Source organism: Hydractinia symbiolongicarpus, chromosome 13, assembly GCF_029227915.1.
Source record: "Hydractinia symbiolongicarpus strain clone_291-10 chromosome 13, HSymV2.1, whole genome shotgun sequence".
Lineage (NCBI taxonomy): Eukaryota > Metazoa > Cnidaria > Hydrozoa > Anthoathecata > Hydractiniidae > Hydractinia > Hydractinia symbiolongicarpus.
The window spans coordinates 10504938-10520232 of NC_079887.1; the positions used below are offsets into that span (position 1 = coordinate 10504938).

Here is a 15295-nt window from a genome sequence, read left to right on the forward strand (position 1 = left end):
ACAAATTGAAAATTTTAAAAAGAATATACAACAATATCCAATATTCAATATCTTTCCAGTAGTTTAACATACACCTTAACCATCAACCGTTTTTTAATTTTGGGCTAAAAATATTTCCATTCATCATCAGTTTGCTTACTTTTCATTTTGTGAAAGTACAGTGTACGGTTTATATTATTTGGCAAGCAGCGTGTAGTTTTTAACAGGTTGTTATTATTAGAATATAGTGTCATGTTACAACAATAAAAAATTTCCATCTTTGGTGTTTCCTTTGTTCAAGCGGAAAACGGATTTGATCTCTTTCGTCACGAAAGAATGATTCCGGCCGGGAAAAATAAATGATCAAGCAAAATCAAAACAAAACGCCTCGAATATCAAGATGGCGGAGGCAGTAGCGGAAGATCGTGTCAGTTCGTCTGATGAAGAATTGGATGAAATTGATGCTCCTTTAAGTGAAAAAGATAAAACGAGAACAGATATAACCCAGGAAAAATCAATTAATAAATTAGACTACTTTATATCAAATGGATTGCGACAGGTTTTTGAACAACTAGATGTTAAGAGCAAGGGAAGTCTGGCCAAAACACAGCTGCAAGTTATCTGTGCAAATATTTGTAACGTTTTGAAGCTTAATTATAGTGCTGAAGAACTTGTTGGATACCAGAAAGAAAAAGTAGAATTAACATTTGCTGAATTTTTGAGTTATATTAATGATGAATTATTACCGAAAGGTTAGTAAGATTTTTATTTGACCCTGGCTGAAAGCTTTCAGCACGCTGGCCTGGGACATAATGGCATGTTTGGAGAATATGGCCGTTAAGGGCCAGGGAAAAAAGAAAATTGTCACAATTTTGTATATTAACATTTGACCCACCACCCCCATTGGCAGATTTTTTTTAACGGATTACTTTCATGTAACTAGCTACACCATCTGCTATTTTGTGTCTATTTTCATTAGCTGTGTAAATTAATGTTCTATTATGCTGATACATGATTATTAAAATGTTTGCAATATATATAATAAATACCAGCCTAATTGCAAGATTATCTAAGCAGACAACCCTAGCAAGGATCTGGCAACTCCTTTTGCCACATATCTTAATGGTTTTGATTAAACATTTTTCGTGATTTTTTCATTTAATATTCATTTTTTACTTAATCTATTATTTATATTTTACTAACTAATTTTTACTATTACTCTTTTTATCTGTATTTATTCAACAGGACGTCCACTGATAGACCATTTCGGAGATTATGACCATTATGGATTTTCGAAGCCCGATGGTGCAAGTTGAACTTTGAACCCTATATGCAGTAGTAGAAAACTCTCTTAAAACACACAAAAAGAAACGAGTTTTGTAAACACTCTTAGCGTGCCTAGGTCTTCGTATGTTTTTATCTAAGTAACAGGGGATAGCACCAGACAATATTTATTTAAGCGTATTGATTTGATCTATTAATTAATTAGAAATAGCAATTAAATACACGTGTAGAACGTAGGGATACTGAGTATCTTTTATTATTATTTTAACGCTGAAGTGATATATTTAATCAACTTTAAACATATTTTTACGATTGAATTATGCCGCTTACAACGTATGAGGATTTTTTCGAACTTAGTGTGAGGCATCTGACTGACTTCTTGTCAGCTCTTACAACGTATAAGGATTTTTTAAAACTTAGTGTGAGACAGCTGACTGACTTCTTGTCAGCTCTTACAACATATAAGGATTTTTTAGAACTTAGTGTGAGGCATCTGACTGACTTCTTGTCAGCTCTTACAACGTATAAGGGTTTTTTAAAACTTAGTGTGAGGCAGCTGACTGACTTCTTGTCAGCTCTTACAACGTATAAGGATTTTTTAGAACTTAGTGTGAGGCAGCTGACTGACTTCTTGTCAGCTCTTACAACGTATGAGGATTTTTTAGAACTTAGCGTGAGGCAGCTGACTGACTTCTTGTGGACTGAGTAATAGTTGAGTTATTTGCCAGAGCTTTTTCTGCTATGGAACTTATTATGCCAATAATTCAAGCGAGCTTCAAAGAGTAATTTATTTATTTATCATAAAGTTTACACTTTAGTAATAAATTACTGCTATAATTGCGTGTCCTGATAAAGAAACCGTTAAAGACATACGTATATATAACAAAAAATCATGTAAAATATACATTGTGACTGAAACAAATAACATAGAAAAACAAAAAATTGAATAATGTCTGTAAACTAAACTCATCATTTTTCCCTTTTTGATATGTTTCAATAAGAGAAGCGTACAAAAAAATTATAGGGCAATAGGAAAAGCAGGAAAGAGAGACAGGTATTCTTTCTAATACCACTCTTGGAAGACTTCAGATAGGAGTGTTTAGCTAGACGAATCAAGGGAAAAACATACGATTAGTGTAATTATCATCAAAAAACAAAATTATCAAAATATCAAAATTATAAAAATTATTTGCAATTAAGATGACTACTGACTCTATTCCTAAAACTTTGCGACCGAACCTGTTCACTGTATCTCTATGGGCAGTGTATTGAAAATTTTTACACCCATTATAGAGAAGAAGCCAGATTATTTTGTGAGCTTAAGTTCACTTTAGGAATAGAAAACATTGTAGAGTTTTGACAAGTATTTTGACAATGGATCATAACTCTCTAGATCTTCACAAATATTACAACCTAAACATTTCTTTACAAATCCAAAAACAAAGTTCAAGTCCAAATCCAGTAAAGAATTTCCAAAATCAAAAATTTCTCTCCAAAAATCCAAGTTTAAAATCCAATGCCAATATCTTTGTAATACACAATTTTAAATATCTAAATATAAAATGAAATTACCTTTAATCAAGCATTAATTACTAATTACAGACTTATAGCTAGCTACAGTACAGTGTCCTAAAAAGATTTTTGGGAGACCTCTAGCTAGCTAGCTAGTTTAAAGATTTTTAGGATATATTAAGTTGCCTTTATTGTACAAAAAGAAATTAAAAGTACAAATAAGTGCATAATAAAAGTATCTTTCAAAATATATATCATAAAATTAGTATCACAAACATAAAAACAGATAACAAAAAGCAAAACTGTCCTGCCACTAGCACGTTCGTTAGGGAAAAGACTGAATAAAACGTGAAGTCCAAAGTTCAACTTGCACCACTGGGCTTCGAAAATCCATAATAGCGCATAATCTCCGAAATGGTCTATAACAGTTCTTTGTATATATGTACATATAAACTGGCGATAATAAAGTATAATATATAAAATATAAGCCATTCCTAAAAACAACTTTGCCAAAATGCAGGTGAACAAGGGTGGGCGTTGGCATTGAACAAAAAAAAATCAATTAAAACATTCTATTTCCGTGATTTAGTGATTCAACTTACTTTACTGTATATAAATAGCATGTGAAAACAGGTACCCATAACACTTCCTTTTAATGTGTTTTGAAGTTTGATGTGTGGCATGAAAGTGACTATAAGTTATATGTGACTATAACATGAAGGTTATAAACATTGTCAACTCTGATATTATTAAAGATTATCATCACTTTAGTGTCTAGAAAGCACAACCAAGAAGAGTGTATACCATGTTGGTAATCTATAAGTCAAGTGGAAAATCCATCTCGTTTGAACAGCACAGGATAACTGTTTTTGCATCAGTAAATTGGTGTAAAATTTAAGTGTGGTTCCGTGTAAACAATTATTAGAATGCACTTTTCGCCAGTGGCTTACCCTAAGTTTGGAATACTCAACAAATTGGGGTAAAGTTTTGTGGTGATATTTATGCTTGATAACATCATTTACATGTTTTATAGCTAGTTGATGTCACGATTTGGCATAATTAATGAAACTTTAAAACCAATAAGGATTTTTATAAAAATAAAAAAAATAAAATCCAGAAAACTTTGAAAGGTCTTTCATATGACCTTATTAAGTACTATATATAGCTACTGTATATATGGTATTTTTCCCTGATAGTAATTCTTACTATATTGGAAGAATCCACTTTATTAGGAGATGTGTGGCACTGCAGTAAGTTAACCCATAAGAACAGTATTTTGGAAGTATCAAAATCTAGCTAGATCAAGTGTGCAAGATTCATCAAAAAACTTGCATTAATATGCACTTAATATGCTTTCATTTCCTGATTCAGTATATAAATGCTAACTTGGTCACTTGTGTTTCTGTTATAACTCTAAACCCACAGCCACATGTTTGTAATGCATGTTATTAACACATGAAACCTGTGTTTATGTTTCAATTTTAACTTGTTGTGTTTTCTCTAAACACAGGGACTGCATTATAACATGACCCAGATGGCAAGCTATTACAAATCCCTTTCTCTAATGTGGTATACTGTTGCTTGCAGCATCTTTATCTTTTTGAGTCAGAGTAACAGCTGGATTTGTAAATCCCACTGAGTGCCAAGTGTAAAACAGGATCAAGCCTATCAATGAGAGAATAACACCCGAGTAGTAAATCGCTTCCCCAAGGTTACAATAATTTAAACTGGGCGAGCAATCTGAATAAATAGAATAAGTTTATAAACACATATTTTCACAAAGTCGTTTTTATCTATGTTATTTTATCTTTTTTATATATTTTGGTTCTTTTTTACTGTAAATAATAAGAAAGATAACATTAATTTCCATATGAGATGAATTGATATTGCCTCTGTGATAAATGCTTACGGGTTGAAGATAAAGAAAATTAACTCACTTAAAACCAAAATATGCACTATTTATTAGCCACCAACAGTACTGTTTTTAGTTGGAGAATCAGTGCTGTGAATTTATGATTTAATGTAAAACAATTATATTGTGCTTCTTGCTAGCTGCTTGGACTTTTTAAAAACAATTTGAAACATGAAAGTGCTCGCCTGATTTATGCAATTCTCACTTAATTGGATGGCTGAGTCATAACATCAAGGGATTAAGTGAAATCTTACCTGATTGTCTCAATTTAGTGATGACTTACTGCTATTTGTTAACATTTGTTTTGTGTTTTTTTCACTTTTAGTGTCTGGCGAAAAAATCGACGTCGAAAAATTTGATCGAGTTGCATGGACCATTGTAGAAAAAGAAAGGAAAAATTGTGCATTAAAAATACTGTCTGATGAAGAATTATTTCGGTTATGGCAGGCTTTTAATAAAATAAACATTAATAATACCAGTACAATGGATATTGAAGAAGTTGCTGTTTTACTGCAGGAATTTATGCAAGCTATTGGAACACCATGGACGAAAGGTCCATTAGATGACTTTACTGAGAAACTTGAACTGACATTTTGGGAATTTGTTAACTGTTTGGAGACAAAGTATATAAATAATACACCTAAAAGGTGAGTCCAGCCCAATTTCATACTAGAAAACAGCTCAGAAACTCCCACTCTCTAACACCCCTCCCTCCCTCAAAAAGTGAGCAGCTTCATTTCTATTGACTTTGTTCTTATGTTTTTAGTGTTTACATTGAAGGATTGGAATCTATATCAAAAAGATACATTAAAGAAGTTATTAAAAATGGCACGCTAACTAAAAAGGGACATCGTATCAAATCAATGAAGACAAGATTTTTCATATTGGTACCACATCAGTTGTCGTACCATGAAAATAAAAATAATTTAAATAAAAAGAAAGGAATTATTGCAATTAACAAGGTAAGTATTTTGGTGTGTGTTAGCAGTGATCTTTTAATCTTGTTCCAATTCGTCAATATTTGTCATTAAGGGGGATTTCCACCATTACACAAATTTTTAGTGTGAAATGAGTTCTACGCTGTAAATGAGTTTCAGTGCGATAGCATGCCAATACAAATTGTTATTTTGCAAAATTTTCTTATGTGAACACACACATTTCAAGATGCCAGACAGTTCAGAAGAAGAAGAAGATGTAGCTGCCTTAATAGTCAATAGAGGTGTAAGGAAAAAGAGATGAATAAAATCGCCATTTTCTTGGGTTCGTCAAATTTATAGAGAGATGAAAGGAGTGTATAATCAGCGGCTATAAGAAATAAAACTGCACGATAGGGAATTTTACTTTAGGTATCTAGTAAATTTAAGTTCCAAGTTTGTTTCCTTTTTGATAGTTATGGAGAGAATTTCTTTTTTTTTCTTTGAAACTTCGTTTAATATTTTAATTCATAGATTTTTTTTCAAATGTCTCTTGATAGATTCAAACATTTATTGTCTCTGTTAGGTCCATCAATCTAAAAAACAGAAACAAATTTTCGAAAGTCAATTCCTGCAGCTGAACGCTTGGTTCTTATTTTACGTTATCTTGCCTCAGGAGTTTCTCAACAACCTCTAACATTCAACTTTCGCATTAGCGCCAGTGCTATTTCACAAATTCTGTCTGAAACAGCTGCAGCAATTTGGGAGAACCTAAGCAAATATGTAAGACCCCCTATGTCCAAAGAGTGTCTAAGAATCGAAAATGAATTCGCCGATGCTCTTAAAAGCAAACGTTTCTGTTTCTTCTTTCATACACTTACCCCCGCTCCTTTTTGTTGTAGTAACAGATGGTGGATCAATAGTTGTCATCTTGGTCAAACTTGGTGATTTTGTAGCAGGGTCATTCTCGTTATTTAAATAATCTTCAACCGCTCCGAATAAGAATCAATATCCTCAGATTTCCTTTTTAGGTTATTCTTTTTCTTGCTGTATCTTTTTTTAAGTTGTCCCATCTTTGAATAGCTTCACTTTAAAACAGTTGAATTTAAAAACTTTTTTTTTCCAATTAAGTAATAGAACAAGCTGAATACGCTCAAGGTGTAACAACTCAAAAATATAGTGCAAAAATATAGCGCATCTTTTTCTCGATACTCTTTTTAACTTTTGTCGCACAGACATGAAAAATTTGGAACAGCTTCTGCTAAATATTCATCTTCCCTTAAGTCGCACCTATTTGTTTTCCCATTTTATAAAAACTTTTATTCCAAGACTGCTTGGTTCACAACACATGAAACTATTTCTTGTGCTCAACACGTGTAAGCATGTACTGAAGTTACATTTCAATAGAATCTATTCAATTTTTGTAAAAAGACATTCGGTATTTCTTTGAAGCTTTTGGGCGAAAACTCAGAGCGATAAATATTAAAACTTGATAATTGTCGCTCTGACTGTAGCACTGGAATTGGGCGATAACAGCAAAAAAAGTGTCGCTCTTCAATTTCCACCAGTTCGAAAAAAAAGATCAATGGGCCAAAAAAACCATAGGGATAAGGGGATTCGCACTGATGGAAATCCAGCTTTAGCCATCTCCTACTGTAAAATTTGTATTCATAATTTATTATTAAATAAATGCATGAATAATATTGTTAATGTATCATTTGTTATTTAAACGATTAGAATATTTTCTCTCATCTGAGACAAATCATCTCAACTAACCACCTAAAATCCTTTAAACTCGTTTCAGGAGAGGATTTATTCAGTACCACTTCGCGAAAAAAGAATTTTTAGATTTCTTTCGGATTTTAAACTATATTACACGTTCAGGTATTCTTCATTATTTTTTCTCATTTTTTTCAGCTTGCTAAAGTTGAAAGTATTGCAGATTCGAAAAACGCAAAATGTCGATTCACAGTGATATGTGGTAACAAAAGTACGCAATACGAAATGGAGGCTGTCGACCAAAAAACTAAGAATGAATGGATAGTTGCCATTCAACAATGCATTGGTAAGAAATCTATTACCTCTTTATGGTGAAGAGGTTGGTGTGGAGACTCCTTTCCACCTCATTAATCATTTTAAATCAGCGGAATTTCTCTTGCATATATATTACATGGAGATGTCAGTCGAATCAATCAATCACAACCATTACTTATGCTAACTTTATAGTCTTCAATCGAAAAAAATTTTTTCTTGCTTGTTGCAGGCAGTAAATGCTCAAAATGTGCAAAAATTTATGTCAATAACAAGTTGCTATTTTATTTATTTACCTTTGATGCATGACATTGAGATTTGATGGAAATGGGATTAAGTAAATAAGTCACATGGTAGCCAAACAAATAGCTAGGACACTATTTTGTATGTTGAATCTATCTTATACAAGAGAAACTGGCAAGCTTCTGCGCTTGCTTCCCCAAATTACCTTTGCTTCTTTCTTAATGAAGCACTGAAGGAACTTTTAAAAATTTTAACAGTTGGAGATAAATTCAAACGTGTTTTCTTTAGACTCTGCTGACGATGAAACACCTCTTATAAAAGAACTTAGGAAGAGATCGAACGAAAGATTGGAAAGGCGGGAAAAACAAGCTGAAGAAGAAAAACAACGTTTGGAGCAGCAGGAGCTGATACGAAAACAGTTAGAGGTAAGAAAATATGGATTTATCACGGGTTTTTGTTTGTTTTGAGCCTATATTTGAGGCATTTCAAATGTTTTTTAAACCGAAGTGTATATGTATGTACCCTATGTTTCTACATAAAAAATAATGGAAAACAAACAAATATAATACGGAACAACAAAAAGGAAATATTTCCTTATCTCGGAAATTTCCTATTTGACAAAAAAAGTATTCGTCACCTAAAGAAAATTTCGTCACTTTTTTATTATTAATTTTTTCGGGTACCCGGATTCTTCGCGTTTACATAGTTTTTGCGAATCGGATTACCATATTCAGAGTATGCGTAAAAACTCCCATATACTTGCATTCTTTCAGGATTTGGAGCTTACACGACAAGCGCGTGATCAAGCGCAAGCACAAGCCGAAAGTGAAGCAGCTTTGCTAGAAGAAGAAAGAAAAAGAAGAGAGGAACTCGAAGCTTTAAAGGCTGAGTACGAAAGGTTGTTGGAAGAAGAGAGAAACGCGCGTGATGCTGAGAGTCAGGTTGGCTTCCTTTAAATCAAAGCAAAGTGCGAGGTTCATAATCCCCAAGTGGTTAGAAATGGGCGTAAATTGAATTTGCGAGTTGTTTTTGCGAGTTTACGGGACAATCCGCGAAATTAGTATTAACTAGATATTTAAAAACAAATAAAATGTGAGTAATGGAGCATCAGTTGTATAACTAAATTCTAGCTATACTTATTTTTTAAAATTGTTTACCATTTTACGGATTCAATTTAGTCTCGAAATGAATTATAAAATACTCCGATAAATCAGAGTTTTCATTTGATTTGCTTTTTAACTTTACGATAAGCAGATTTGAAGCACTGTCCATAAAGCACTGTCCATAAGTAATTTGTCATGCGTTATATGTTTCAGGTTCGAGTTAGACAACAGACTATTTTAGAAGAAGAAATGTTAAAGCGCCAAAAACTGGAAGACATTAAAGCCGAACAGGATCGAATATTAGAAGAAGAACGGAAGGTCCGAGAAGGTTTGGAAGAAGTTTCAAAAGAACAAGCAAAAGCTTTAGAGGAGGTATATTACTTTCATTTCTGTGAAAACCTAACAAAACGATTATTATGTATATATTTTTTTGTTTAGTTTGAGTTCAGCTTCACCTTGTAATTTAATTCTCACAGCGAGCTTATATCACTTTAGAATATTCTTTCATCGGTAAAGAAAGTCGATAAAGAGTGACTACATTTTTTCTCAATGATTTCTCAATTTTGTACTGACCACAGTATTTCAACGACTTTATTAATTTATTTTACCAGCCACCCATTTTTACCGTCTTTATTGTTTACAACCTTTATTTTTTCATTGACTATATCGATATAATTTGTCGATAAATGTATTAAAAATAAGGAGGGTTTAACAAGTATTTTCAAATTTAGACGGCCAGATGTGACTAATATTTTTGCTGACTTAACACTTCTGCTGAATTTTTTTTTATGTTGACTAGTTATGTTGACAATTTATGTAATCCGGTACAATACTGCTAATTAATAAAAAAATTGTCTATAAGAAATATTTCATGTTTGTATTTACAGGAACGTGAACGGTTGGAAGCACTGGAGAAAGCACGCCGTGAAGCAGAGGAAGAGGTACAAGCCATGCATTTTAAACTAGAAGCAGCTGAAGCCGAAAGAAGAGAAGCTGCTGCGAAAGTTGAAGCCGCGAAACAGAGAACTCGGATGATGAAAATGCCTGTAGGACTGGCAAGACCTCTTGCTGTAAGTCTTCACATAATTATGCGGAGTATATTGAAATAAGCAAGGAGTAATTTTTAACCCGAAAAGCCGGGGATATTTGCGGAGAAAAACGTGTACAAAACGGATGCGTTCGTTCTTTTTAGACGTCCTGATATGCATGTCATTTGTACTATTCTGATTGGTTTAGAATTATTTCTCTTAAAAGATAGATCTGTTTTATTGGGAGCCAATGTTTATCCATTTTAATACAGTTTTTGTTAATTTTATGCGAAAATGTCGATTGAAACTTTCGCATAAAAAACTTTTGCATGGTGAAAAACTCGCGAAAATTTTTGGATAAACTTTCGCGAATCAAGGAATGCAAAACAATTCGCGAGATATACTCTCGCGAAGGAAAATATTGGAAGTGTTTCGCGATATAAATTCTTTTACATGTTATAGAAAACAAAAAGAGTTTTAATGATACAGAAAATTATCTGAAAATATCTGAAAAAAGCGAAAATACTTTGGAATTTACTCGATATACTTCAGCAAAATTCGCAAAAAAGACTAAAATTCGCTGAGTTTCTCACGCAAAAGTTTCTCCAATTTAAGTAGGTCGAAGGAATTTAGTGTTGACTATGTTTATAGTTGCTATAACAACTTGTCAAATGGCGGACGGTTTTATTAGTTTGTTTTTTTATTTGATATGTTCACAAACATTATTTTCTTAAGCTTGAACAGAAAGGTGTCACGACACATCGTGGATTAGGTTCCTTTGTGGACGAAGATTTTTCAAAAACACCAATTTACCTCTCCAACGAAGAAAGACCAGAAGCTATCAACAAAAGAGAATTACCAGGTGAGGATCGTGCTCAAATTGTGGAAACTAATCTAGTCAAACCCTCACGTGGTAAAGAAACCTTCGAAGGTGTCAGCGATACAAATAAAGATGGCGGCAAAGAATCTAGAGATACGAAGACTGATGCTTAAAATCTTTTTATATATATATATATATCTTCTATTTTTCTTTACACCAACGTAATTATTTATTTTTTTAACAAAAGTGTATTTATAATGTGCAAACAGAAAGAAGCCCCACACACCATTACACTCGGTTCAACAACAAACAACTTGATATCATAAAGAAGTTACCATGTTAGTTTGTTATAATGTATAGACAACAACTCACGCTTTCTTTGTACCAGTGCATTTTTTATAGTTATTTTTACTATTTTTATGCAAATGTTTTTTTGAATTTTAAAAGGTTTTGATACTAATTAAAATGTAAAGTTTAACCACAACTTTATTTTTTAAGTTTCTGAAATATGTTGCCCGTGTCGTACATTTAAAGAAATCCCTTGCGTGTGCTTTGTTTCATGGTTCACTACAACTCAATATTTTAAAAATACCTATACTATGCTGTTGTTCTAATAGACGCTGTCACTTTTCTGATTACATGAGAAAATTGTACCAGAAATGGATTTCGTGCGCCTATTGGGAGGGATCCGTGGTAAAAGCCTTCTGGTTGGCATTTATAGGCGTAGACTAGCTTTGTGAACAAGGATAGTGTGTTAAACAAAAAAGCAACTACAAGTAATTTCTAGATTTTTATTATATTCCAAATCCGTATTTCCCATATTTTCTTACCCCACGCTAATTCTAAACTCCGAATATTTTGGTTTTAACCATTTAATCGGACTTGTCGTACAACAACCGTACTCAATGATCATTCTCACTTTACAATGCATCAAACTTCCAGGTATTTCATCGAATTTTTCTTTTACAGCTTTTTCTAACCACGTGATTAAATTATGCAAATTGATTGGATCAAGCAAGAAGTTGACAACAACGTAGAGACCTCCCTTTCCATCTTCCTTAATACCTTCTAATTCGCTTTTAGTCAACACGTGGTTAATTTGAGAGCGTTTGATTACATGTAACATATTCACAAAACTTCTGAAACACTTCACAAACATTACTTTTTCATCTTTGTTGGAAGCTTCTATATATTTGTCTGATATGAAGCCTTCTTTCTGCAGCCAACCGCCTAAACACAAAAAATAACAGGTTATAGTTATCAAGGAAAGTATTCGAGGTCGGTGTTTTGTGAGAACCTAAGAATGTATTATAAGGAATTGGAACGGGTCATTCTCGTCCCCAGAGCTCTATGAGGTTAAGAGCTCTGGGGTCGAGAATGCGGGTGTGTTCGGAAGCTCGTGGAATTTTTCGGAAGTATACCTGACGGAAAAAAATAGGAATTTGCCCGCCGTCACTACAGCTACCATCTTTGGATTAAAATATAAATAAACCTCGTTTCCAAACTTTTTCCTTTTTTATTAATCCAGGACGTCAAGAAGAAATTTAACCTCGCTGTTCGAGATGGTCAGAAAGCGAAAAAGAACCCTGAGAATGAGGTTCATTGTAGATGAATTGATGAAAATATTTAAGTAGATGTAAAACCTCTTATCTATGTATTATGATTATTGGGAGTGGCGGAATGAGTGTTGGTAAGGGTCAGATTTTTACTTAGGATTTCATTCATAGAAAAATTGCTAGATAAAGGTAGTTGAATTCACTCGTAAACAACTAAAATTCGTTCCCAGGGAACTTCACCTTTATAATACAGTTCTAGGCAAACTTACATGGAAAAAAAATGTGACCTACCTTCTCGCATTACATCATGAAAAATTTTTAGAGTACGCTTTGTTGCAGCAGCTGTCTGCACACGACTTCTAAACACATTTTTTAAGAAGTCTATCTCACGCCTTATTCGGAAAATACTCCTCGTGACGTAACTTTTTTGTATTAGTTTGAACCCAATCGATGGAGCGTGAGCTTGCTTCGCTTGACAATTTTCTGTAATAAAAATATTATTTTTCATTTAATTTAATTTATTGAATGGGAAGAAGAAGAAGAAGAAGAAGAAGAAGAAGAAGAAAAAGAAAAAGAAGAAGAAGAAGAAAAAGAAGAAAGATGGAAGTAGAAGATATGAAGATATCCTACCTGCTTCTAGTACACAAAACAACACCACCAACATCAACCAACTTCTTTTGCACACCATCTTGACAAAACTAAGTTGATTCTACACAAAGAATAAGTGTTTCTATGACATTAACTCTTAAAGAAACCATTATTTTCTTAGAGGGGTAAACTTGTCCTAGGTTTATTTATATTGGGTAGCCCTAGGGTGGGTAAAAAATCAATTACTTCAAGGGTCATTAAAAATTACCTAATAATATATTACGGCGTGTTTATTGTACAATATAATTTTATATCTGCGATTCTGGTCACAATTGTTGATGATGTTTTTCAGTAATTTCCTAAGCGTAGCTATAAACATCGCGTGACGATGTCGGCTAAAAAATTGTAATTTTTGCACATGACCAGGAAGGCAGCATTTCCGTTCAAAATATGCATGTATTACAAAATAATATACATCTGATCTTATGAAGAAAAAAGTTAGAAAAAGGTACAAGTTGAGGCCAGCAACGGTTAGCATCCTTTTGGTATTTTGTATAGATTCAAATAAACAGTCCGCTGTAAACATTACAAACAACAAAGTTTAAAGTGCGTGAATGCAATATTATGATATTTATTTGTGTTAACAAACTTCGAAATTTGAATTCTTGCCTAAATATTTCAGAATTTTAGTTACAGAAAAGAACAAAAGATTACACAATAAGGACAGAGAGAAAGATTCACCTAATACAATCTACAAAAACTGTTTTTATTTGTATCAATATTTCTTTTCTCCCCTCCAGGCAGGTTATAAAGCTGTTTTTAGCCTAAGTGCGGTCATGCAGGCTTTTTCATTGCATATGAAATTTCTGAGCAAGTCACTGAATAGCCAAACAATATAATGTCTGGTTATCACAATGTGATTATGGGCGTTAAAAGTTTGCTATAAAAAACTAACCTGCTTCCATGCCGTGATCAGCTTTCTCCACAACATCTATAAAGATGTGAAAACTCATATGTAAAGGTTAAAGATAAATACTTCATATAGCAGATATTTAGATCCCAGTCCCTTTACACAATTTATTTGCTATACACACGTGTAAAGTCTGTGTATAAAACGTTGTTTCGTTTTGACGCAAATTTGATTTACATCGTCGCCACAAGAACTTAGAAGGTTGTCTATAACTTAAACATGACTTTGTTTCTTCCTCTTGTATATTTACTTCCATTTAACAAATACATCAAGAAAATAAATAGAAGAAAAGTGGCTGATATACTACATTTCGACCTTCTTATCACTTAGCAACTCTTCTTAAACTGACTCTTCTTCTTTTTCTCCAAGCCTCTTCAAAGCTTGCAAGTTTTATTTAGTATCGAAATCTTTTAGCAACAATATGACAAAAGATTTTGGAACAAGACAGCTAATTTTGAAGTTTGCTCCCACAAGTCATTACAGGGGTCATCACTATCTTAGATTCGCGTATTCACAGCGGATCAAAGGTTATTTGGTTAAATCCATAACTCCAAAAAATGCTAATTGTAGCAGGACCATTTTACTCAAATTTCGAGTCTATGGTTGTTCCCGCCGTAAAATATTTCGTTGTGCAGACCGAAAATCCTGCATAACTTTTTCTAATAAGCAATTTGACTTTTTTGACCTGGAACCTACGTTGCTTAATTCTTAAAACCAGTTGCTTAACAGTTGGTTTAGAAAAAAAATCGAACGATATAAATTATTTTTAGAAATCATACGAAAAGTTACTCAAGGTCAATGTTGTTTATAAGTCAGTCCGTTTGCATCGAAGGCTAAATGATAAACCTTTCCATCCTCTTAGGTAAAACTGATGAAAATTTTAATTAGGTATGAATTATGTTGACTGTTAATTAAATTCTCGTTCTTATTGATTTGTTCTTAAAATAAATCATACTTTTACAATTTTTGAAAAAAGGGTTTGAAACGCATAGGCTAACGAGTTTATTACTCGATTAACATAATAATCTTGTCTGCGATGTTGAATACAAGTTTTTTGAACAAAAGAGTTGTTACTAGGGCAGAAATCCAAGTAACAGATTGAAAAAAAACTAATCTGGTATTTCTATCCTCTTTGTGTAGTCTTTGATAGTAACTTGTCCATCGTATGAACAGGCGCCTGCTTATAGCATTGCGCACTTAAATGCCGCTATACATCCCACTAAATCTAGGCTAAATACAGGTTTGACCAAGTGTTAAGCAAAATGTCAACCTCGTCCCCAGGACTATTTGCTTCTCAACGGCGCTGCGCTTTCTGATAGTTCTAGCGAAGGTGCTGGGGTCGAGCTTGGCAAAAT

At 33.1% G+C, this 15295-nt stretch overlaps 2 protein-coding genes across 2 annotated transcripts; one reads left to right on the forward strand and one right to left on the reverse strand.

Annotated features, from left to right (window-relative positions):
- The first annotated feature begins 349 nt into the window (after positions 1–349).
- LOC130623292 (switch-associated protein 70-like) lies at positions 350–11333 on the forward strand. Its single transcript, XM_057438760.1, has 9 exons — positions 350–731; positions 5013–5334; positions 5454–5649; positions 7519–7666; positions 8164–8300; positions 8649–8816; positions 9192–9350; positions 9866–10048; positions 10742–11333. Exons 1-9 carry the CDS (start codon positions 380–382, stop codon positions 10997–10999), a joined length of 1923 nt encoding a protein of 640 aa, XP_057294743.1. The 5' UTR covers positions 350–379; the 3' UTR covers positions 11000–11333.
- A 273-nt stretch (positions 11334–11606) lies between these two features.
- Positions 11607–14017, reverse strand: LOC130623294 (uncharacterized). Its single transcript, XM_057438761.1, has 4 exons — positions 13926–14017; positions 13013–13091; positions 12674–12865; positions 11607–12056 (listed from the first exon to the last, which is right to left on the reverse strand). Exons 1-4 carry the CDS (start codon positions 13959–13961, stop codon positions 11653–11655), a joined length of 711 nt encoding a protein of 236 aa, XP_057294744.1. The 5' UTR covers positions 13962–14017; the 3' UTR covers positions 11607–11652.
- Between the last annotated feature and the right edge of the window lie 1278 nt (positions 14018–15295).